The 25,811-nt window shown below is 45.0% G+C and overlaps 1 protein-coding gene across 1 annotated transcript in view; it reads left to right on the top strand.

The window, feature by feature from the left end:
• The window catches only part of SND1 (staphylococcal nuclease and tudor domain containing 1), a 409,440-nt gene that overhangs the window by 56,211 nt on the left and 327,418 nt on the right, over window positions 1-25,811 (top strand). Inside the window, exon 10 of the mRNA XM_062203815.1 lies at window positions 9,489-9,602. Within this exon, the coding sequence (XP_062059799.1) occupies window positions 9,489-9,602 (114 nt within the window). The remainder of the gene's footprint in view (window positions 1-9,488; window positions 9,603-25,811) is intronic.

Here is a 25,811-nt window from a genome sequence, read left to right as displayed (position 1 = left end):
GGGAAGTATATTTCTGAGCCCTTTTCTTATCCATTTTCTATTTATACTCGAGTGATAGTTTAGCTGGGTATAGAATCACTGATTTAGAAGTTGTTTTCCATTAAAGGTATTGCTTGGTTTTCATTTAGCTATTACAGTGTTTTCTAACTTACTTTTTTTTTTTTTAAAGGTTTTAAGCCGTTCTATTGTTTCATTTTAACATGAGATTCTTTCTGTAAAGTTTTAGCTAATTCTTTTTGATCCAACAATTTTGATTTCACAGTGATGTGCTTTGTTTATACATATGTGAACATATTATGTGCCAATGTTTAGCCCTTTATTTCTGGGACTTTTATTTTTTAGATTTCCTTATATTTATCCTTTAGCCTTTTTTGGGGGTAGTATTTTATATATGATACTGTTTCCATTTTTAGTAGCTTTTCTTTCCTCTAAATGTTTCTATTTCATATATGTGAACATTTTCTAAATTATGATTTTATTGTTTATTTGAAAGAGAGACAGTGCTCCCATTTGCTGGTTCACTTCTTAAATGCCCCGAACAGCCAGAGCTTGGCCAGGCTGAAGCCAGGAGCCTGGAACTCCATCTGGGTCTCCCACAAGTGGTGGCAAGACCCAGCCACTTGAGACATCATTGGCTGTGTCCTTTGGCAGGAAGCTGAGGAATGGAGCCAGGATCAAAACCCTGGCACTATGATGTGGAGTGCAGGCTTTACAAGTGGCGTGTTAACACCATGCCAAATACATGCCCATCTAATGCCACCTTCAGACGTCAATATCATGTTTCAGGTTGTGGAGTAATAAATTTTCATAGTTTTAGAGGTTTCTTTTCTCTTCATATTCGCTCCCTGTTGAGTTGGTTCTTTAGTTTTCATTTGAGAGGCTTTCCTCAGGTTTTTGGCGTTCATGGTTGGTATTACAACACAGGGTTAGGATCAGTGATCCTATGGGTGGCATTTAGGGTGTACATCTAGAAATCTAGGTGATTCTTGTAGAGATTTAAACCTAATCTTAATTTTTGGTCCCTTTTTCATTTTACTTTGCATGCCTGATTCGACAGTTGGACACATTTGGCTAATTTGCCTGGATTGAAAGGGGATTCTGGGGTATAAATAAGACTGGCTGTTGTCTTTTCTCACCACTGGCTCAGGCGTTAGGTTTTGTGCATCTGTGGTTTCAGTTAGTACTCATCCATATGCTTTCTAGCTTCCAGAGTTTTCTCGCAGTCTTATTCTCTCCCCTCATCTTTGTCCTTTTGAACCTATGTAGATAGCTGTATAATAAGTTAGATATACCCCTTTATTTTTATCTAGAAATGCTCACTTATAATTGGTGCACCTGACTCCATTGTAAGGCTATACCATATTCCTATAGTTAATAATTACTTAAAAATTGAATTTTCATGTAAAATGGCAGTTACTTCCTTAATCATGATTTGGAACATATTTGCCAAATAATCTCTTCAGAAATGTTAGCAAGTGTATATCTCATTTTCAAATATGTTGCATAAACTGCAGTTGGCCAATTTTTTCTTAAAAGACAACAGAGCCAGTATTTTAGCCTTTGCAGGCCATATGGTCTCTCTGAAGCAGGCTAGATGATCATTGGGCCATAGTTTGTCAGCCTCTGTTCTAGAACTCAGAATATCAGCATTAAATTAGAAAGGAAAATGCATCTGCCTTATTTTTATACCTTAGAACCCAACTGAAGTCCTGGAGTTGGTTTTTACCTGATTTATTAAAATGTCTGTCAGTGCCAAACAAAATTTTTAAGGAGCTCTGCCGAGTTCTGTGTTGCCTGGTTCCTGCAAGTCATTGCTGAACAGTTCTCCTGTGGGGTTCTTGTGGTTGTTAAGGCCCTAAATAGTGATTCTCATTTCAACGGTTCCTGTTTGCTAAGCAAGTAATTTTATAGGGCACAGCAAAACCACCTGAGAAGCCTGCACCTGTAACCTGTGACCTCTTGAAGTGAATGCTTCTAGGGTCACATAGTTGATTTCTGGAACTGATACAGTGCTATGTATCAGAGTGTTAGCCTAGAAGCTTGCTCTGAGAAATTTGAAACTCAACGAAATATTCTCTTGATACGTTTAGTCTTCTGAGAGCCTGATTTCCATCATCTGCTTAAGCAGTTTTCCTTCCTAGGGAATGAAACACAAGGGAGGGTGCTCCCTGTCTTTCCAGGTTAGCACAGAAGCATGTTCACTTCACAGCGATTAGCTGAGCCTGCCCGAGACTTTTGTGCCTGTCGTGGCCTGCCAGTTCCCTGCCCGCCTTCCCTGTGGCGTTTTAGCTGATCTGTGCTGTTTGTAGCCATATGGTCCCCTGAGCACGTGGCTTGGCATCCTTGTCTCTGCTGCTGGAATCTTGGGCGTTGCAGATTTCACAGACCCGAATAACATGGGTGGGGGAGGCGGGGTGGAGGAAAAGCCCGTCCTCACAAGGCGTCTTCTCACTGCCCTGAGTGGGTCAGGAGCTCTGTTTCCTCTGTGCCCAGATAAAGCTTAAACAAGCAGGGAACTGAATCAGGTGCATTTAAAAGATGTAAAAGAACTGGAAATGGCTCTTGCCTCCAAGAAGCTTACTCTCTGAGCCTATGTCTGGGAGCCCTACGTAGTCAACTGACACCAGTGGCTAGTTTTGCAAAATGGGCTATAAGCTATCCATGGATGCAGTGGACTTTAAAATGTATTTGGTTTTGCCCTTATTATTTTTTTTCATTTTTTTGAAAGGCTGAAAGAGACAGATATCTCTTCTATCTCTAGTTCACCCCCAAATATCTGCAACAGCTGGAGCTGGGCCAGGCTGAAGCTAGGGGCCCAGAATTCAATACAGTTCTCCCATGTAGACCCAAGTACTTGAGCCAAAACCCCTTTTTTATCCCCCCCCCCCCCCCCCAAAGTATATATTAGCAGGAAGCTGGATTGGAAGCAGAGGCAAACTCAAATCCAGGGACTCTACTGTTGTGTCAAATATCTGCTCATTTGTTTTTAGTGAGATTATTTGGCAACACATGATTTTAAAGGTTTATTTACTTATTTATATGAAAGTCACAGTGACAGAAGGAGTGACGGGATACTGGGAGAGGAAGGAAGAGATCTTCTGTCTACTGGTTCACTTCCCGAAACAGGGAGGGAAAGCGTGGTGGGAGGGAGGGAGAAGGGAAGGGGAGGAGGAAGAAACAGAAACTATCATTTGCTACTTCACTCCCCAGATAGCTGCAATAGCCTGGGCTGCGCCAGGTGGAAGCCAGGAGCCAGGAACTCTATCCTGGTATCTCACATGGATGGCAGGGATCCAAATACTTGGGCCATTTTCTACTGCTTTCCCAGGCATAGTAGTAGGATGTTGGATTAGAAACTGTGTAGCTAGAACTTGAACCTGCACACTGATCAGGGTTACTGGCATCACAGGTGGCGACTTAATCCCCTATACCACAATGCCAGCCCTAGGAGTTTGTGATCTTAAAATTTTCATCACCTAATGTGTTTTTTTCTGTTGTTGCTTGTGGTGTTTGTGTCATACCTAACATCATTTGTTCATCTAGTGTTGTAAAGCTTTTGTGCTGTGTTTTTCTTCCAATAGCTTTAGAAATATTTAAATCATGGATCTCTTTTTATATAGGTAAGGGTCAGGCTTCGTTCTTTTGCATGTGGTTATCCAGATTGCCCTGCCCTTATGTTATAAAGGTTATCCTTTCCCCACTGCAGCCTTGTTGAATACTGTGATCATAAATGCACGGTTTTATTTCTGGATTCAGTTCCTTTGGTGAGTACTTCTGTCTGTATGCTTATGCCATGTTTTTTTTTTTGACAGGCAGAGTGGACAGAGAGAGAGAGAGAGAGAGAGAGAAAGGTCTTCCTTTGCCGTTGGTTCACCCTCCAATGGCTGCCGCGGCCGCAGGGCCGGTGCTTCTCCTGGTCTCCCATGTGGGTGCAGGGCCCAAGCACTTGGGCCATCTTCCACTGTACTTCCGGGCCACAGCAGAGAGCTGGCCTACAAGAGGGGCAACCAGGACAGAATCTGGCGCCCAACCGGGACTAGAACCTGATGTGCCTGCGCCGCAGGCGGAGGATTAGCCTATTGAGCTGTGGCGCTGGCCGCCATGTTGTTTTGATTACCATAGCTCTGAAAGAAGTTTTGAAATCAAGATGCAAGAATCTTCTACAGGATCCTGTTCTTTTTCTGAATTGTTTTGGCTGTTGGGGGGTTCCTTGTGATTCCATACAAATTTTAGGATAGGTGCCTCAATTTTTGCAAAAATCATCTTTACTATTATGTTAGGGGTTGCATTAAATCTATAAATCACTTTGAATAATATTTGTACCTTGATAGTGTCTTCTGATACATGCTCATGAAATTTGCATTCATTTGTGTCTTTAAATTCTTTGAGCACCGATTCTTGAGTGTTGACTTTGTATCCTGCTGTGCTGTGAATTTATTAGTTGCAACCATTTTTTTTCAAATGATGAGGGTTTTATATATATTTCTTCCTTTCCGTTTTGGATGTCTTTTATATATTTTGCTTGCCTATTTGCTCTGGGTTGGACTTTCAGTACATTGTTGAATGGAAATGGGTTTGTTAGATGATTTTGAATCAAGTGTAATTCTTAATATTTTTGTCATTATGTAGACTTCTATGGTATATTCCTATTTTGTTGTGGGGCGAGAACCAACAAACACCAGCCAATTCCTTGACTTGTTGGGTGACTTTTAGTTGAAAAGGAAGCTCTGGGGATGATGTGGCAAGGGTGGTCTATGCTGCTACAAGGAGAAATCCGCATTTGGTTTGCAGCTTATGTTAGCAAACTGCTTTGCTGATAAGAAAACAAGCAAATGATTCCGTTAGAAGAGATTTTTTTAAATGTTTACCTGGCTTTAAAAATTACCATTTTTATTAGATGCTTTTAATTTTTTAGGGCAATTTGGAGAAAGCGAGCAGGTAGTGTAGCGTTCCTATCCAGCACCACCTGTTTGCCCTGTTGGTAATACCTTACGTGAGTACAGTGTGTTTGGTCTAATGCATTTACCAATATCGAGGCTATTGACCTAAGTTCCATACTTTTTTTTCAGGTTTCCTTGATTCTTTCCCATGTCCCTTTTGTGTTCTGGATAGCACATCACATTTACTTGGTGATTTTTCTGTAGGCTTCTCTAGGACAGGACCGTTTCTCAGCCTCACTTTTGATATCCTTGACACTTTTGGGAGAGTACTGATCAGGTATTTGTGGAATGTCCCTGGGTTGAGTTTTTCTAGGAGCCTGATTTTCCTTTAAGTATTTATTATAATATCTGGTGTGATTATGCTTGAGTGCCAAGAGGTGCGTTCATCAGGTGTTGCTGTGATTATTTTTACACTTTATTTATGTATTTGGGAAGCAGAGAATACACAGCTGCCCAAATGCCCACTGGCCAGGTATTTGAAGCTGGGAGCTGGGAACTCAAAATCCAGGTCTGCCCAGGTGGGTGGCAGGATTCACCTTAAATCACTACCGTTGTTTCCCAGGGGTCCTCGTTAGCAGAAAGCTGGGGTCTGGAGTCAGGGCCGGAGACTGAACCCAGGCGCTCGCTGTGAGATGCAGGCATCCTAACTAGTGACTAACCGCCAGGCCAACTGTGCCCCTGTTTTTTGTCAAGGCGTGGGGACAAGGGGAAGCAGACATAGCATACGACCTTAGGGAGCCGTCCAAGCAGCCAGATGTCATGATTTCACAGAGGAGGAAGGATAGTTGTCTGTCATTCCCAGTGGCCCCATCAAAGGACACTTTCTGGTACTGCCAGTAGAAGGCCTTGTTTGGGTTGGGCGTCCTTTTGTTCTACCTGGAATTGGCCATGTTGGCAGCATTAGCACTGTTTGGGCTGTGTTTGGGGAGGTAATCTGTCAGGCGCTGTCACTTGAGAGGCTGTTGAAAGGCTTTTTGCTCGTTTTCTGCGTGCTGCAAGGTTTTAAGTAGTTGGAAAATAGCAGCTCATGGCCATGCTGTGAACCCTGTGGATCAGCTCTGTAGATAGGAGGAGGCTAGAGAGGGGGATGGTTTCCTGCCCTGACACAGCCCTGCAGTTCTCCATGCTAGCTGTTAGCCTATCCATTGTCACCACTAACCCTTTTTACTTTATATAATTTGTTTTCAAGAGATGTGGAGAGAGTTTTTGTCACATGTGTCTGGAATCCAACTAGTGACTTGCTCTACGTCGATTTCTTTTCCTGTGCCGTTTGGATCTCGTGGCATGTGTGGCGTGGTGGGTACGCACGGGTTGGCGTACGGGGAGACTGAGCAGTGTGGGCACACCTCCGGCACGCGAGAAGCAGTGCTGTGTAAGCGTGGTCTGCAGCAGTGCTGAGGAGCGGGCTGGGGAAAGGGATCTGCTCGCATTTTACTTATTGCACAGTGTGTGACGATCACCAGTGTTTTATGGCTCATTCCGTGTCTCTCTGGATGGCAGTGACACCATTTACAGAGGAATCCAAAGGCACAAACCCCGCTCACATACGAACACGTGGATGCACACACATACGCTCCCCCTCCCTCTCCCCTCAAAAGCTGAACCATGCTTAGCTGGCAGCGTCAGAGTGCGCAGTTCCTGAAGAGGAGGTTTCTAATCGGGGAGATGCCGAGCAGAGAGTCTGCTGCTGCTGTGGCGAAATTTACAGCTCCAAGGATCCATCCGTTGCTTCTGCTGCTAACGCATTCATTATAAGGGGTGATGAAGCCCAGTAACTTGTCACAGGGTATGCTCAGATCTTCACATTCTGGAATCAGGGGGTGAAGGTGTGAGCACTATGATACTTTCCCTAGTTTTATTCCTTTCTTAGCATGGCTAGGGAGCAGAGAATGTCTAGATTTTTGTTATGACGATTGTAGGAATTTCCCTGTTTTTGGCAATTCGATGATTTAATGAGAGTTTGGATTGGAGAGGAGGTACAGACCTGTCCAACATAGGGATTCCTGAAATACTCTGATGTATGTGCCTTCGAGAAGTGTGGTGTCTACCCGGTTATCCTTTGAGTATCCTTTTGAATGTGGAGCTGTATTGATTTACTATACCAGTTACTTTGCTTGGCTTGGCTTTGTAGAATTTTTTCCTTCCGTTTGGTTTCAGGTTAGAATAGCAGAATAAGCAAATATCATGGAAATCTCACTGTCTAAATGTTCTGATATCCATTGAATAATACTTTTCCTGTCATCCAAATGTGAGGTTATGAAGGATTAGGGAACTCATTAGCTGGGGGTCTTTAATATTTTGGTCGGTTTTCCAAGGAAGAAATTCCATTCCTTTGGACAGTTTTACTGTGCATTAATTGTCTAGGTGGTAGTGGGAATAATATCTGTCTTTTGTTTTTTTCCCCTTTGAGTTATTGAATCTGTGTTTTTGGTTGTACATTCCAAGTAGTTTTAAATTTTTGTGATGGTGCAAAGCCCTGCACTTTTTTATAAAACCCATACCTAGGTTATTAGCCCTGACTCTGGTCCTTTTGTGATCGCATATCATGCCTTGGATTGTGGTTGGTGTTCACAATTAGGTTCAAGCTCTCTTGGCTTTAGCGATTAATCTTCATGATGATCAGATCTGCCAGAAGGTTCTAGCAGAATAATTATGGTTATACGAGGTTGTCTTTTTTGTTATGTTAAGGGTTGCAAGTCAGTCTTAGAAAATGGAAAATTAAAAATTGTCCCCTCTTCTAGTCTCCTCAGTTCTTGGCGAGACGCTTCATTGCTTTCCTGATTCCTGGGCTATTCTTCACGTTGTCCCCTTTACTCACAGTGGCCAAGCCCAGGGATGCTGTCCCGTCCTACAGCCGTGTCAGCCTTCCGTGGAGTTATAGCTCGGTTCCACCTGTCTTCTTTCAGTCATTCCTCCTGAAGGCACTTAACCCCTGTTATTTCCTCTCCTGTATGATTTCTCATTTATTTTTTGCCTTTTGCTTGCTTCAGATTGTCCCTTAAACCACTTACCTTTTTGGTATGTGGTTGGCTGGCTCTTTGGAACAGGGAGAGAGTGGCCATTTTTTGAAGAGTGCTAGTAAATGGGTACTTTTGTGCTGAAAGATCTAAAGCCTTCTGGGGAAAAAATTACTGAGGCCTCCCTTAAGACAGTTATCAGTGTAATATCCATGGGCTAGGTGGGCCTAGCCTGTCCTTTTGTTTCTTGCACTGAAGAGGAGGTGAAGTCTGTTTTCACTTTTGGCTGCGGACCCTAAAGATATTCCACTACCTTGTCACTCCCAATGAGCCTGATTGGATCCTAGAATGGTTTGATTTTGCTTGTGCAGAGGAAGTGCATGGTGATAGTGTTTTGTCAGTGACTACTTTGTAGCGAAGTGTTGCTTACAAAAAAATAAATAAAACCAAACAGCCTTGACACAACAGTCTGCATATAATTGGGTGAATTGTAGAGTGCTGGCTGTATTCCAGCTTCTAGTTAGAACCTTGATGTGGCGCTAACCTGGGCTGAATGGGATTGTATTCTGTAGTCATTAGGGGAATGTCCTAATAGCCAGGTTTTTTTTTTTTTTTTTTTTTTCTTCTTTAATTGGTTTGTCGTTGTTTGTTTTTTGTTTTTTAATTTGACAGATAGAGTTAGACAGTGAGAGAGAGAGAGAGAAAGGTCTTCCTTCCGTTGGTTCATGCCCCAAGTGGCTGCCACAGTGGAACTATGCCAATTTGAAGCCAGGAGCCAGGTGCTTCCTCCTGGTCTCCCATGTGGGTGCAGGGGCCCAAGCACTTGGGCCATCCTCCAGTTCCTTCCCGGGCCACAGCAGAGAGCTGGATTGGAAGAGGAGCAACCAGGACTAGAACCTAGCGCCCATATGGGATGCTGGCACTGCAGGCAGAGGATTAACCAAGTAAGCCCGTGGAAGTCAGTTTTTTGAAATTGAGAGTGAGGTCCAGTGTTTATGATTCTGGTTCCCAAAGCAAGGATGTCCATGGGTGGTGTTCTGAAAAGGAGGCTCTCAGAGTAGTTGGGGTGAAGTCTTAGTAATTTAGTGTGAGATTAACAGTCAGGCCTCTCTTCCCCATGTTGAGCTGACAGTTCTTATGCCCCTCCCTTGCCTTTGATTTCCTTGCTCTCTGTTGGGGCATCCTATTTTAGTTCTTTCTCATCTAGTTCTCCGACCTTCTAATCCAATCCTTGCCTCTTTTCCTAGATTCACATTGAGAAAGGGTTTTTGATTTTAGTGTAGCGCCTATTCCAAGGAAAATCTTCAATAAACCATAGAAACTGGATTTCCAGTTTTTAATAAGCTGCATTGTTAACCATATTTCTTGGTCTGGGCAAAAGATATGAATGCTATTCATTCTTTCTCTTGGGGAGTTATAGCAGGGTCTCTGGGGACTGATAATTACAGCATAGTCTCTCTGCCACTGTTGTATTGCGAAGCATCATCTTGGATCTACCTCAAATGGCTGTTGGTCTTATCGGGCCTTGCGTGTGATGGTGACCATCAGGGCTGATGAGTCAGATTTCAGCATTGTCTCTTCTTGCTCACAGGTGATGCAGGTTCTGAATGCGGATGCCATTGTTGTGAAGCTCAACTCCGGAGACTACAAGACTATCCATCTGTCAAGCATCCGACCCCCACGGCTGGAGGGGGAGAACACACAGGTGAGAACAGGGAAGCAGCTGAGCCTGTTCACAGGAAGCAAAAGAAGGAGCTCTAGAATTAGATTTTAATCTCCAAAGTATTATTTTCTGATATTTGCAGCCTGGTCCCATTGGACAGGCCTCAGTGTCACCTGAACCACATGCACTGCTTTCAGATGGCGACTGTTGCCACCCCCAAGGGAGCTTGAGAGCAGTGAGGATTGGGGTATGTGTGATGCTGGATGAGTTTTATTTATTAGTAAGGTCTAACTTATCTGTGAATAAGGAGACAAGAAGCTTTGTGTCTCACGTATGTGATAACAGGGCAAATGCTGGTCATTTTGATTTGATATTCCCTTATGCTTTTGCTCTGGGGGTTAGTCACTCATCTTTTGCAAGTGCTAACAATCATTGTCGATTACACTGGCCTGTGCTGGGGTCTTTTGGCCGAGTAGGTGGTTGCCTTACTAATGGATATGCCAATTTTGATCAATTCTGCTTTGCGTGAAAACTTGTAGAGCTGGTGTTCAGCATATGGATACATAATTTTGTTTCAAATGTTATGGTCATTTTCTTTCATTTTTCTGTGTTATTCAAGATGAACATTTTTTGGGGGGTTATATCCTCTTTTTTGAAGTTATTTTCAATAACAGGTTTAATAGTATTTTAACAGGTTTAATAGTATTGTTGACAGCCTTTTTTAAAAAAAATTTCATTTATTTATTTATTTATTTGAAAGGTAGAGTGACAGAAAGAGGGGGACATAGTAAGATCTTTGATCTGTTGGTTTACTCCCCATATGGCTGCAAAAGCCAGGGCTGGTCCAGGCCAAAGCCAGGAGCCTGGACCTCCATCCAGGTCTCCCTAATGGGTGGCAGTGGCCCAAGTACTTGGGCTGTCTTTCCCAGACACATTAGCTAGATCAGAATCAGAGCAGCTGGGACTTGAACTGGCACTATTATGAGGAATGCTGTTGTTCCAGGCAGTGTCTTAACCTGCGCCCCAATTCCAGCCCTTGTGTCCTGTTTTTACAGATATCTTTCCTAATCTTTCTATTGCCCTCTGATAAATGAAGTGACTCTGTTGAGTAATTGTACAAGCAGGTCCTCAGAGCTAAAGGCACATGTTTGGATGGTTTTCAGAAATGAGATGTTGTGGTTGATGTTAGTTCTGTGTACTAGCTACTCTTTTGTTTATCCCTTTGCAGTTCTAAAAATAAGGAATTTGCTTTTCCAGTGTTGTACATATACCCATGTTGTGGAGCATTCACAAGTTGAAGTCCATGCCCTGTTTTCATCTCTGTGCAAGTTTACAGGCAGCCCATAGGAGTAAAACAAAAATATCATGATTGTCTTTTGAATCAGATCATGCATCCAAAACACACAGGATGGGTGATTTGAATGTTGAGCCAGTCAGTTCATTTTCTGCCTGTTTACCCCCATGGAGGAGGCAATTTAATGCAGCAAACAGTATTGTGGTAAGGTCGAGAATGTAAATGCATGAAAGCCTAGAAATGCCAAAATCAGTTTCTCTTGGTAACTGTAGCTGTGCCTCATTGCACAGAGTAAATATGCATCTCCAATTGTGTCAGGACGGGGAGTAGTCCACCAGTCTGCATCTGTGCCATACCATTGGAATCAGGGTTCCCACAGCAACCACAACTTCGCAATTCTTGAGTGTTAATGTTTGTGCCTGCATCATCAGCCAAAGCATTATGTTAATGTGGACTATGTAGATGAATTTTAAGCAGGTTTTAGAGAAATGGCATGTTTTAGGTAGGATCATAGCAGGTTTTCTGAAGTAACAATTAACTTACTACTGAAGATTTTGAGTTCTTCCCCAATCCTTTGGAGTTCCTCAGTGGGAAAAAAGATGTGTTTCTCTTAGGCTGATGGGAAGTTGTTAGACAGGATTCTGATTGTAGAATTTCTTTTTTCCTTACCAAGGTGGGTGTTTTTTCTCTCTTTCTTTATCTCTCTCTCTCTCTCTCTCTCACACACAATTTACTTCTGAGATCTAATTCCATTTTAAGAAAGTTCCAAGTAAGGCTTAGCTCTAACAGTCTAGAGCATATGGTTTCTGGTGGGAAATAAGGGATGATCTTCATTATTGTTAAATTCCTCAAGAAGAATTTACAGAAGGCTCACATCAAAAATAAGATGCTGTAACACACTTTGAATATAGTTGTGGAGGGCCCCCTCAAGGTTTTCCAGAGCAGCCTGTACATTGTGGGAGTTCAAGAAAAGAAAATTAGCCCACACAAGTTAGAGAACACAGCTTAACACTGGCCAGTGTTAGGACAGCCAGATGGGTCCGTTATACTTGGTATTTCAGATGTGCAAGTAAGGTACAAATAAAACCTGAGAAAAACATTATTTGGGAGCCAACATTGTGGAACAGTAGGGAAAGCCACCATCCTCAATGCCTGCATCCCATATGTGTGCCAGTTCAAGTCCCAGCTGCTCCACTTCTGATCCAATTTCCTACTAATGTGCCTGGGAAAGCAGGGGAAGTTGGCCCAAGTTTGGGTCCCTGTACCCATGTAGGAGACCCAAATGGAATTCCAGAATATCTTTTTTCTCTCTTTGTCTGCCATTCTCTTTCTCCCTCTGTAACTTTGGGTTTTCAAATGCATTTAAAAAAAAAAGAGGAACATTAATTGTAATGTATTTTGTTTGACTTAATGACTTAATAGGTCCACAATCTTATTTATTTATTTATTTAAGATTTATTCATTTATCTGAAAGTTAGAGAGAAAGAGAGAGAGGGAGAGACTGAGATTTTTCATCTGCTGGCCCACTCCTCAGATGTTGTAACAACCAGGGCTGAGCCAGGCTGAAGCCGGGAGCCAGGAGCTTCTTCCATGTCTCCCACATGAGGGGCAGGGCCCCAAGCACTTGGGCCATCCTCCACTGCGTTTCCCAGGCCATTAGCAGGGAGCTGGTTTGGAAGTAGAGCAGCCTAGACACAGACTGGCACCCAAATGGGATGCCAGTATTGCAGGCCGTGCCTTTAACCACTGTGCCACAACACCTGTCCCCATAATCATATCTTTTGAGCACTTAATAAGAGAATGAAAGCTTAAAAAAATGAGGCTCCCTGCCCCCAATACCAGATCCGTGGACTCTAGTATATGTTTCGCATTTGCAGCACATTTTAGTTCACTCTGGAATGTTTCAAGGGCTCAGTGGCCACATGAGGTAACGGGCTACTGTTGTAGACAGCACAGCTCTCCAGATCCAAACCTATGTATTCTATATTTGAGCAGATCAATATTTACTGGCTGCCTTTTTTGCTGTAGGGACAGTTAAGGGGAAGCAGGTGGAAATAAACAGATACTCTCTTGAGTCTACCCTTTTTGGATGTATTGGGGGAAACACACAGGTCATTTCATTTATGTTAAGTGCTGTGAAAGAAAAGTGTAGGATTTAGGAGAGTTGCAAATCCTGGAAGGCTTCTTTGAGGAAGTACGGTTTAAGGCCCAAAGGGTAATTAGGGCTTAGCTAGATGAAAAGAGAGGGAAGACAATTTCTGACCTGCAAAACAGCAGTGACAAAGATGAGAGGAGTTTTTGCGAATAGAGCAGTGGATGATGCGTGAGTGGTAGGATACACGTGTCTAGGAAAGTGTAGTTGGGGCCACCACGTACCTCTTCTGAAAACGTTGCAGGATATTCACGAAGAGAGAATGTGGGACGTGGGATGAACTGCAGGGGATCTGTGTGACAGGAGTAAGGATGTGTGGTGTCCGGGTGTGGTTAGAAGTGGGCTTGGGAGTTCAGCAGGGCCCATTTGGTGAGGACTGATGTCATGATTTGGGGCTTTTATCTTAAGGAATTTCCAACATGGGGAAGGCACATTTGGATTTAAGCACCCTTGTGTTAGTTGTTTGAATTTGCAAGGTATGAAAGTATCTCTCTTGTAAGAGAAGATCATCCTAGATGAAAATGGGTGTGCAGCTCGGAGTTTGTGGTCAGCATCGACTGACCAGCGTCCTGGGGTGACTTGTGTGCTGAATGGGATCTATGGATATGGCTCCAGCAGTTTATTGGTAGCCTGCAGGGTTCCAAATAGTTGCCTTTCTCCTGGAAGAAGTCCCCGGAGTTATTATCAGGTGTGCAGGATCTCTTCTGCTAATGGCAACATCAGCAGAGATTTACGGTAGGGATGCAGGGACGACAAAGTGCCTCAGTTTCCCATTGTGGTATATAATTCTATGTGTGTGAAGCTTGAGCACCAGGCGTTCTTTTACTGTGTAACAACTCTTCTAACAGCTACAAGGGAAGCCCAGCCAAGTATGTAAGGTACACATGTTGTGGCCGCGACCTCTGTTAAGTATAGATGACATGTTTGCAAATAAGAGAAGGCCACCCCTTCCTCCGGGCAGCCTTGTGTCAGAGAACGTGTCTCAGCAAGCAGAAGGCAGCGTGGATTTCAGCTCTTGTTCTCCTTTGTCCCTGTGGGCCAGCTGCCCTTCTGTATGGCACAGTGTGCACAGGAATATGTGCTCGCTCTCGTTAGGAAAGGGCTGGTAGAATCGCCAAGGAAAATGTCAAGGATGGGAATTGGGGGTGGTCTTACAATTGAAGAAACAGGGTGCTTGGGGACTGCTGGGAGATGAAAGGAAGTGACCTATGGTTGCAGATGACCTTAAATCATAGGCTCAGGACATTACCAAGGGGCACCCATCCTATGAGTCTGGGGGCCTTTAGAAAGGTCCCTACCTTTAGAAAGGAGAGAAAGATAAGCTGACTGTTTACACTACTAGGGCCTTTTCTGACCCAAAGAACCAAGTGGGAGAGGGTAAGGCAGAGGAACTGGAGGGGTAGGCGAGGAGGGAGAGTCTTTGGCATGAGCATCCTCAAAGGCCTGCAGCTGTTGCTGGGTGGGCCGCCCTGTGAGCTCCCAGGTGAGGACCTCCTAGGGCCTGGCTTTCAAGGAAGCCCAGGCAGATTTTAGTGGTTCTCCTCATGCTCTAGTGACCTGTCATCAAGTAATATAGATCTACTGAGCCATCTATAAATTTGGGGCATAATAGGGCAAATTGGATTTTTCTTTCTTGCATGCAGAGACTAGTTCATTTCTCTTAAATTATACAAGAAGACAAGGCTTCGCCGTAGGCTAACTGTATACTTCCACTCCCTGGGTTTTGGTTACTTCTTAATTGGAGCCAGAGGAAGCCCTAGGATGAGACAGGGTGATCAAAGGAACTGTTTTCACCCTAGGTGGCTGCTTTCCAATATTATCCAGGAATTCATGGCTACCCTCTGCTGCTGGGTTTTGGTTAGAGCTTGGTTTGTTGCTGGAAAGGTTGGTGGGAGGGTTCAATGCGGAGGTATATAGTACTTGCCTCCGATGGTTCCGGCTGGATGTGTCTGTTGTTGATTGTGTTTCTGTGCCATAGTGCTCCTGCATTATTCAGGTCAAGTCCACTGTCCTCTCTTAGGCCGTGTTAACTCCTTCATGCTGAGAGCCCATTTAGAACACTGACGCATGGGGCTCTTGTGAACCTGAACATGGATCAGGGTTTCTCTGAAGGCATAGTTTGTTTTATCCAGTTGCTTGCCATGGAGAAGTTAGTGCTAAGTCGTGGGGAAAGGCTGTGGGTTTTCTGAGCCGCTGCCTTAAAGGAGATAACACATTGTGCAATCTCAGGACTTCCTAGGGAGCGCTCCGCTTTGATGTGAAACGCCAGAGCCCAGTGCTCTGTTGCCCAGGGCTGCTGTGGGCTTTGTGTTGCACTTGGAGTGTTAATGACAAAGGAATCAGCCCCCAGGCATCTGATGAAGGGTCTGACTTATTCCCCCATGAAGTTGGTTCTGGCGGTGCTATTGTTGGCAAAGAGGTACAGAGCCGAAATTTACCTTGAAAACAGGTACATAATGTACTCATCCCCCAGTGTGAAGTGGAGAAGGTTTGCTTTCCTTTCCAGGGCCTCTGCCCAACCTCTGTCCTGAGCTTGCCTCTTCCGTCTGTGGCTTCCCTCTAACCCCCCACACAGAGTGCATGAGCTTGGTGTTCTGGCAAGTGTGGAAAGCAGGAGGGGGAGACTGTCCACCGAGCTGGCAGCCCCAGTCCTTGTGAACTCACTTAGTGCATAGAGAGTCCTCCCCACCAGGGCCTCGAACTATTCAGACTTGGCCACCGAAGGCTCCCCGCTGTTAAAGCTGCTGTCTGCTTACTCTCCCCGTGTCCTTGCTGCCTTCCTCTGCCTGGGTCTCCTGTGCAAGTAGAGAGAAGCTGCAGGTAGGTACATTATTAGTGGTGCCCTGGTGTTCTAAAGGGTTTCTTGGTCAGAGGCAGGGCTGTTCCTGGGGCTGGTAACTCCCATCTGTGTACAGGTCCCCCAGGGACTTTGCCATTTTCACACAATTAAAAGCCATCTCCCACCTATTCCCTCCAGTTTAGATTTCTGAAGACAAGATGACCGGTCTCTCTGGGCCCTCAGGCAGAGGATGCTTGTGCTGAGATACACAGCAACAGGAAGCTGTGGGATTGGAGTCCCTAAGTGATGCGGGGCAAACCAATAAACCCACTGACTGTGATCTCGCACTGGTGACTGGGAGCATAAGGCAAATAGCAAATTAGAGAGGGACTCCAGCTTGGCATTAAGGACCTCGGAGAAAAGCAAAAGCTCTTTGAAATGGATATAGCATTTCAGCGGATTCCAATGGAGAGATCTGGGGACTGCCGCACTGTGATCAAAAGACGTAGGAATATGTCAGAGCACTGGCACAGGCATTCTGTACCAGTTTCGGATTTGTTTGATCTGTGCATTTTTGAGAACACTTGAAACCTCCATTGTTAAAAGACTGAAAAAAATTACTATTAGAAGACTGTGGGTGGGTCTTAGCTCATCCATTTGAGATTCCAGAATGTATATGTCCTATTTCGTCAGGTAAATATCTAGGTACCACCGCTGGAAACACTAGGGTGGTCTGCTGCTCTGCTGGCGAGGTCACTGCAGGGCAAGCCTGGCTCCTTGTGATGAGGTCAAGACATTGGTATGTGGGTCAGTAGTAGAGCTTCCAAAAATGTGCATTCCCTGATCTAAGTGAATTTTAAACTAAAGAAGACCCTGTATGCCTGTCTTGTTGCCCTTTGATTTGCTTTCTTCTTCCCATTCTAAATTATATTCTTTTAGTCCCGTTAGTGTTGTATCCCGTCCCGGTGATCTTGCCTATCTCCTTCAGATAATTTTTATGGCATTTTAATAGTCTCCTAGTGGGTCTTGGTGGCTAATTCTTCTCTGAACCTTTTGCATTGATCTCTTTCCATTTTTCTCTCTCCTTTTTGACTATTCCTTTAATCATCACTATCACACAGTTCTACACTCTCAATTTATCTAAATCTCCCTGGTACCAGTATGTTCATATTTCTTGCCTCTTCTTGTCCTGTGAGGTGCAGTAACTCTCTATTGTTTCCAGAGTTGACAGCACCATTATATCTACTGTCCTGTGGCCATTTAACATCCTGCTGCGCCTAGGAAACCTGATTCCATTCCCTGGCTCCTGAAGGCCCCTTTAGGACAGAGTCTTCCATCCACAGTCTTTTCCTTTCTCTGTAACACCCTGTACGGTTATCTACTTAGGGACTCCCTTGCTTGAGTCACCTTGAATGGCATTGTTTCTGAGCTTCACAGCTCCTCTTGCAGTATCTTGTGTTGTCAACACAGTAGGCACTTAATAAATGCTTAAATAAAAAATACCTGCTGAAGCAAAAGACTTAATTTCATATATTGCAATTGAGTAGGCATCCCTTTTACCACCCACCTGCCGCTGCTAATCTTGACTGCTTCTGATAACATCCCAGCTTGAGCCAATGTAGTAGGGTCTGAGGATCCCAGGAGGGAGGTTTTGCAATCCTGTTTTTTCCTGCTTCTTAATTGCATTGCTTGTTGTGCTGGCTTAGGTCACACATGGCTTAGTTTTCTGCGGGCACTTCCTCTTCCCCACTTCCAGTTTCAATCTGGTTGCTGCCATTGGAGTGATGAGGCCTGGTTCCTCTCATAATGTATATTCCATTAGCGCTGTGCAGATTGAGTTCAGTCCACCAGAGGGGTTAATTTCAGAATTTTAACTGCTTTTGAAGATTGGTCCCCAATTAACTTATTTTAACACCTCTATTCTTGCTCTCTGTTTCCCAAACATAAGCATTGAGGTATCTTACTTGATTCATTGAAGTTTTAGGTGCACTTTTTACTGAGGGCTATATTTTTTCTGCTGTTGTTGACCTTGTTGGTTGTCAGATTATTTCTTTGCTTGGAACTAATTTTAAAATCAATTAGAGAGCTTTCCCTTCATCTTTCTCTCTTTATTTATGAGACACTGATTGCAGAGCTACCTACACTGTGTTTAGATAAATTACCCTTTTTTTTTTTTTTTTGCATAACATTTATATTCAAGGCAAATTTAGTGCAGTCAGCCAGGACTTTGCATTTTTGCCGGCCAGGGCTATAGGTTTCATTCCTTGGTGGGCTCATTAGCTTTGTGCTGGGCGAGCTCTGTTCACTTCAGAACCCAAACGTTTATGTTCCTCGTGTATTACCTGCGCTGTGGTTTCAGGAAATTATTTTTTATTAGTATGGGGTTTATAATTTTAGTCCCTGAGAGTCTGATCTTGACCAGTGCCTAGTACTTGTGTGTGTTGTGGTTACCAGGTAGACTGCAGACGAGATGTGGGAATGTCAATGAAGTTGCTATCAGTCCACATCGGTGTTTAAGCAAAGCCTTTTCAGCACTGAGACTGGAAAGGGAAGCTGAGGGACACAGATGCTTGCTTTTCTCCTAGTACATGACAAGCCTATTGCTTAGGCATATTTTTGATGCCACTTTTCATTTTCACTTTCCTTTGAAAAGCTACAGTCAGTGTATGGGTTGCTCACAATCTATATCCTTAACCTCCCCTGCCTGCTTTTGGCCGCGGATTTCATTGCTGGGTTCACTGTTGTGTCGGTGGCCAACTTGGTAGATTGCTGTGTCCCGTAGGATCCCTACTCAGTGTAGCCGTGAAGACAGGCTGGGGAGTGTGTGTTGCTTCCTTTCTCATTTCTCTTCCAGAAGGTGGTTGATGTACTCTCGTCTTCTCTACCTTTACTGGGCACTTGGTGAGGCTGAGCCCTTTGTGTGAGGCATCTGCTGCATCTTGGAGACTGAGACATTGTTTTCAGAGTTTGGTTGCTTCTGCTGTCTTGTTAATTTTGGATAAGCCACATAATGGGTGCTGCTAATGCCTCATTTCTGCATGAAAAATACCTCCCCTTTTGCTTTTCTGCCCCATCCCACCTTCCCTTCTCAGTTGGATTTTCTGGGATCTGTTACCAGCCAACTGCCTAGCACATCGTTCATCCTCGAGTGTTAGGTAATGTCTGATCACATTCTCTGTGGCCATCTTGACTCACTGTTCGGAATTTGGAGATGGGCAGCAGACACTGATCCTGGACTGTCTGATTCTGCCCCTCTACCATTCCTGGGCCAGTTTCCTTATGACTGGGAAGGCTGGACATTTTTCATAAGCTGCTGTCTCTTGTAAGGTGGGCAGCAATTAGTAGGAAGCCACATTCTTACTCATATGGAGCTGCCAGTAGCATCTGCTTCTCCAGCTGGAGGGGCTCCTTTTAGAACGACAGCCTTGCTGAAGCGGTGGGTGGGGCTTGGGGAGAGACTGCTGATATGCCGCCTGCCCTGGGCTCCATTTCTAGCCTCCTGGCTCCCTCAGGTTCTGGCCTGAGGCCTGGCCGCAGTGCATGGGGTGCAGAGCGTCCTCCCCTCCGGTCCTATTCTTGTTGGGCCCTCTTTCCTTTGTACCTCACACTGCAGCTGCCGTGAGTGAGGGCACTGTGTTCTGCCGGGGAAAACTGGCAGGCAGCTGCATTTGCTGGTTTTGGCCATTGGGGCATCCAGGATTATTAGGCCAGTTCGTACTTGAAAGAGGAGGGAGACTTGACATCACTCAGAGCAGCTTATTTTATTTATTTAGTATAAAGGGGAAAGAAGTTATCCCAGCCCCTTTGGTTTCAGTGTGCATTAAACCACCAGCTCAGCGTTTTCCGGAGGAAAGCATCCAGGGCTCCTCCGCGCTGTCTGAGCCAGGCTTTTCTTCCCTTTGCAGATTGCTGCGTGGTGCCCGCCTCCTCGTTCTGTAGACTTCACACTTCCTTTTCTTACCCCCCTCCCAACCCTTTGCTGTCAGGAGTGAGTGGCTCGCTGAGCCTGGACACTCCTGTTGGCGTACCGAGTGATAGTTCTTCCGCAGGTGCGTGGTCTCAGAAAATACCAGAGTTTGAGAAAATGTAATCGCCTCAATGGAGAAGCCATTAAGTCACTTCAGTGTGTAGCAGCCCATTTGGGCCCATTGTTGCTCTTGGATATCTATAAAGTACAGCAGGCGCGAAGTCACTGGGGCTGCAGTGGAGAGCTGTGGCTCCGTCCTGAAAGATACAAATTAGTGTCAGCATACCTGATCCTGGGGATGGAACAGGACAGAGCAAACATTCTCTGTAATAAAATCCTACAGGCTTTCATCTCTCACCTGCATCACCTAACCTGCATGGCATGAACTCTGAGGCAGAAGCTGACAGTGGTTCATGTCTGCCTTCTCTTTCTAAGAATGTAATTGAATGTGCCCACCTCAGCGCTGGGACTTCTCCTTCCACAAGCACACTGACTTCCTCACCCCGGGCTCTCAAGTTTTATTTGTTTGCTTTTTTTTTCCTCCAAAGATTTATTGATTTATTTGAACAACGTCAGAGTTACAGAAGACAGAGGGAGAGACAGAGATTTTTCCAACTGTTTGTTCACTCCCCAAAACAGCCGCAACAGCCCCTGTTGGGCCAGGCCAGAGCCAGGAGCTTCATCTGGGTCTCCCATGTGGGTGGCAGGGGCCCAAGCACTTGGGCCATCCTCTGCTGCCTTCCCAGGCCAATTAGCAGGGGAGCTGGATGGGAAATGGAGCAGCCGGGACAGGAACTGGCTCCAGTAGGGGATGCCCGCTTTGTGACAGGCAGAGGCTTTATCTGCCAAGCCAGAAGGCCACCCCTGTTTGTTTGCTTTTGTGTTTTGACTTGCAAATACTTTCTTAGAAATGTCTGAATGCTAAGAGCATAGACTTGTGCTCCTGCTACTTTCCTGTTCCTCTGGACAACTTTGAATTACTTTTCCCATTCTCCCACAGTGGGTCTTCCTTGGAAACCAAGTATGTAAACTTGGATTTGAATGATGAGGTTATTGAGGGCCAATACACTTGGGTCACTTTACATCTCTTGTTAATGCAGACCACTGGAAGGAACTGCTTGCTGTTGTCTGGGTCCCCTACCCTCATTTTCCTCTTTTATGCTGTGCTGGATGTTTTGGATGTTGCATGAGCCCCCTATGCATGCTCAGCTTAGTTGTAACTGACGGTTGCCCTTTAGCTGTCTCAGTCTGGATTCAGCCAGAAAGAGTAGCTTCTTGAACCTGAATAACAAATCTGTGTTAGTCTAGGTTTTGCGAGCCGCCATTACTGAAGCTGCCCACTAAATGCAACTTTATGTTCTGCAAAACTACATTTGCACAATTTAGGCAAGACCGATATCGTGCTCTCAGAATTTACATCATTTTGATCTTAATTGGCAAAATCTCTAAATCCATAGCCCATGGTGATTGGAAGAGGGCCCCTCACCCACAGCAGTGTAGTGTTGCCTTTATATGAATGAGGGTGGGCTGAGGCTCGTGGTGAGGCAGCGTTTTCCTCATTTGGCCTTGGCCATGTCAGGTTCCACCTGGGCATTTGCACGTTGGTGGAAAGCTGCAAGACTTACTTACTGGGGGCCTGCAGTGGCAGCAGGCCGTAGATCCTTGCAGCTTTGCCATCCTTTTCCCAGCTTCTTTGTCACTCCCTCTTTTCATGGCCATCTTTGCCTTTCCCTCTCTCTTCCCCTACCAAAATCCTCATTAACCCTGTTTTGGTGGATGGTCAGGATTCATATGAGGGAAAGAAGAGGTTCTGTTTGCCTTTTTCTCCCCCTGCCAGAGTCCACCTTGACTCTGCCTTTCTGCTTCATTGTAACCTCCTGAGTTCAGGGATGTGAAGCCCCTCGTGACAGTGGCACTCCCTCATCTCCAGGCCCCAGGAAACTTGGGTAACGTAGAATCGAAGGAAGCAGTCGTGACTTCCCTCTACACATTGTTATAGAGTTCGCAGATCTCATGCAACCATGGATCAGGAATACTTGACAACTTGTGTTTGCTTTCACCATGCACACACCTGCATCTGTGTCATAAAGCACATGCAGATACTGTGTGCACTTTTCTAGAAGGGGTTGGAGTATCTGCCTTTGGCCTCCTGGTGCCGTGGGTGGGAATGACTGCTGTCCTGAAGCTGGGGAGCTGGGGCTTGTTTATTTGCGGCTGGTATTTGACCTTGGTACATCTCTTTTTACCTCTGTCCCCTTCCCTGCTAGGAAAATGGTGCTCGTTTGTACAGTTCTAAGATATCCCCTGACGCGAAGTTCTCTAAGGGCAAATTGCCGGATTGTTGGCTGCTAGATTCACTGCAAATATGGCTGCCCTGCATTATTGCCTCTCATTTCCTGTAAATGAGCTCCAGGCCTTCTGAGTTTACACAGGTCTGCTCTGAGGACAAAGATTAAGTTGCCGCTGTAGATTCTGATTGAACAGCGGAGTGGCAGTGTGTATTTGGGGCCTGCCCTTGCCCTTCTCGTAGCTGCTCTCCCCCTTTGCGCTAAGCCCTAGGTATGAGGCACCCTTTGTGTCCTCTTGACTCTCACAGTGAACCCAAATTGAGCTCTCCCGGCACGGTGTGGGGTGGACCCGTTTTCCTTAAGGCATGCTTTGTCAGCTGCTTGGGTTAAAGGCTCTGTGATGGGGACAGAGTATGTTTATGTTTCCCAACTGCTCGGTCGCCCTTCAACTTGAGAAGCACCGTTCTTCATTATTTCTCTTAGCAGTGGGAGAGTGACAGCTTACTAAAGCAGTCTTTCCAGGACTTTGGTCACTGACAATGCCTTTCTCCCTTTTTTGAGCCAGACTAAGAGGCTGTTTCTTCGCTGAGCATATTCCGCTGCACGCATTCTTGGAACCAGCTGCTAACCAGACGTGGCCCTCGTAGCTCTGGACCTCTCCTGAGAATTCTCAGGAGCGGAGATCAGAGCTTTGTGTGGAGAACAGGACTCTCTGGGGAGCAGGAACGTTCCTTGGGTGTATAACGCTATCTGAGCTGATGCACAGGAGGGGCCTTTTATTTACGGTTTCAGGCTGAATTTCCCATAATAAAAAGAGAGCGCGTTTATGAAGCGGCACCTTGTTAGAGCAGGGCTCACACCTCGTGTGCGATTACATTAGCTGGCTCTGGTCAGGCCGGCAAAGGGTGCAGGTTACCGACTGTGCTTGCCTCTGGCATGTGCAGGCAGCTCCCATTGGGGTGGAAGAAAATGCAGGTGCTTTATGGCACGTGTGGAGAAGCGCGTAGCAGTTGTGGATACAGCATGGCGGACGCCGTAGGCACCTTCTGAATTGTGACTGCACCACGCCCTGGCTGGTTTTGGTGGCTGACTCCTGAGAGTGCGCTGGGAAGCTTGCCCTGACAGGGGTCTGCTCGCTTCTTCTCAGGGCTCAGCCCTCAGTTTTGCAGGAGGTTGAGAACTGCCGTCTGGAAGACTGATGAACTGATTTATGCTAAATAAGTGCAGAAAGATGAGATTTAAAATCCTGTGGGCTTATTAATTGATGATGTAAATTCCAACTGCCAAACCAACCCAAATGTTTTCATGGGCCAAGGGCATTCCCTTGCTGGTGGAGAAATTTACTGCTTGCAGAATCTGAGGAAAGGAGTTGGCTGCATGCTGAGGAAGTCTGAGGTGGCCCTGAGCACCTGTTCGGCCCAGCAGATTACGAGGTGCCGGGTACACGCTCTCTCACTTATACCCTAACCCTCTTCCGTGAGGTAGATGTGGACACGACTCAACTGCTTGGGTAAGGTCTGCTGGTAAGTGGAGGAACCAGGGGGTGTAAGTGCTTCTGCAGTGCCACTTGAACTTGGATGCTGGTGACTCTCTCCCTTGGTGTTGAATTTCCACAATCCTGGTTTTCTCTGTTTCTGATGTCTTTCAGAAGCTACAGCCATTTGTCTGCTGTTGCAACACATGCTTTCCTGTTTCAATATTTTTCGATAAATATTTCCTGCAACCACTTCTGATGGCACTGTGATTTATATCAAGAGCAATTCTAAGATATTTCCAATGGATGTTTAATGACTGTTAAGTTGGTTTCTTGTATCTCTAATTGTATGAAGTTTTCTTGGCAGTAACCACACGGTATAGACCCATCAGGCCAACCTTAGGAAGAAGTGGGAGTCTTTTCTTTCAGCACTCTCAATACTAGTTCTTTTTGTACAAGTTTCTGAACCTACTTTCAATTTAATTTTCATTATTTTCTTTTTTTTTTAAAAGAAGAAAATATTTGAAAGGCCGAGTCACACAGAGAGACAGAGACAGAGACAGAGACCACTTTTCTATCAGTTGGCTCACTCCCCAAATGATGGAAGGGGCAGAGCTGGGCCAGACTGAAGCATCATTCAGGTCTCCCACATGGGGGCAGGAGCCCAGCTACTTGGACCATCTTCTGCTGGTTTCCCAGGTACATTAGCAGGGAGCTGGATTGGAAGTAGCAACCAGGAATCAAACTGGTACCCATATGGGATGCCGGTGTCACGAGCTGAGGTTTAAGCTGCTATGCCACAATACTCGTCCCCTAATTTTTGTTATTTGCATACATTAAATTACTAGGTCACTTATCCTTCTGCTTTCACCTTTACATAATTCTCTACTGTAGACATTTATTCCTGATTATAAATATACCATACACCTTTTATAAATTGGAGCAAAGATAAGAGAAGTTAATATAAATGAATTAAATTTCACAACCTAGAGGCACATCAACGCTGTTAATACCTTACAGACATCTCTGTTAGGGTTTTGTGAGCACTTCCCCTTTCTTTATATAATTTTCTAAGCCATGATGTTTAATGGCTATGTAGTTTTAAATAATGTAAACTAACCATAACTTATTTAACTTATTTTTTGATGTTTAAATTATTTCCAATTATGATGAGAATGTCTTCATTTTAGAATAAAAATTTGCCTCGAAGATGAGGGCTGGAACAAGTCCCTTCAGTTCTGAGGCAGCTCGCGGGTAGCTTGTGCTGTGGTACACTGCCTGAAATTCGTTCCACAGATGCGCGGTCCCGTGGGGGCCGGTAGTCCCTCTGGCAGCACGCTCACCAGTCACCTAATTCCTTACCTCCTTGGGCTGAGAGGCACGCTGAGATCCAGGCCCCTTGTCTTTGGTTGCCAGGCCTGCTGCTTCGCCCCACTTCCAACTCACACATAGCTGAACTCGCAGCTTTTGAAATAAAGGGGAGAGAAGACGGTAAATCTTTTCCCAGGGTCCACTCCTCTTTTCTGTGGCTCTGGCTGGGAATCAGTGTGACACTTTAATGGGAACACAGTGGCTCCCGGGACAATTTCAGGCCTGCAGCCTGCAGTATTTCCCTGTGTTGGCCCATGTGCTGCTCTGGCAGGTACTTCCACAGTACCACTGCATGCTTGTGAGTCTTTGCACAATTCCATTGCAGATTATTAAACTGCACCCTATTGTGATGGAAACAGTTGCCCCAAGTAAAGGTATGTAAAGCAGTTATATTTAATTAAAATATAATAGCGTTAGTGACCAGTAGGTAATTAAAATCACTGTTGCTGGTTGGAAGGAATGGACCATGTCTCCATCTCAAGGAGGTAGCTGCCTGTCAGGCTGGGTGGGAAATGAGACATACAGCTCTGTCTGTATGTGGGAAACCTGATCACTGTCAACATAGTCTTGTTTGATTTAGAGAAGTGGTATGATATTTACAAGAAGTTTTGACCCAGATTGTTGAGTTTTGCATATCCTTGAACCTTGCATCTCAAATACACTTGAAAGTAAAAAGGCAGCCATTGACAAATGCAGGTCCAGGTTCAGTGTATGATCCGAGTCCCATGCCTTGGGATTGTGGAGTTTAGAATAAGAATACAACCAAGAAGGTACCAGTCAGCACTCTCATTTGACTATCATCTGCATGTCATATTAGATGCCATCCTCAGATTCTCTACGATGTATACATGCTCAGTTGTGCATTCTTTTCTGTGTTGTTTTCTTCATGTAGTTTCTCTAAGGGTCATGCTATGAGCAGCCTCTCA

Source organism: Lepus europaeus, chromosome 1 (genome assembly GCF_033115175.1).
Source record: "Lepus europaeus isolate LE1 chromosome 1, mLepTim1.pri, whole genome shotgun sequence".
Taxonomy (NCBI): domain Eukaryota; kingdom Metazoa; phylum Chordata; class Mammalia; order Lagomorpha; family Leporidae; genus Lepus; species Lepus europaeus.
The sequence above is the reverse complement of the archived record's forward strand: the minus strand, read 5'-3'. Positions and strand labels throughout refer to the sequence as shown.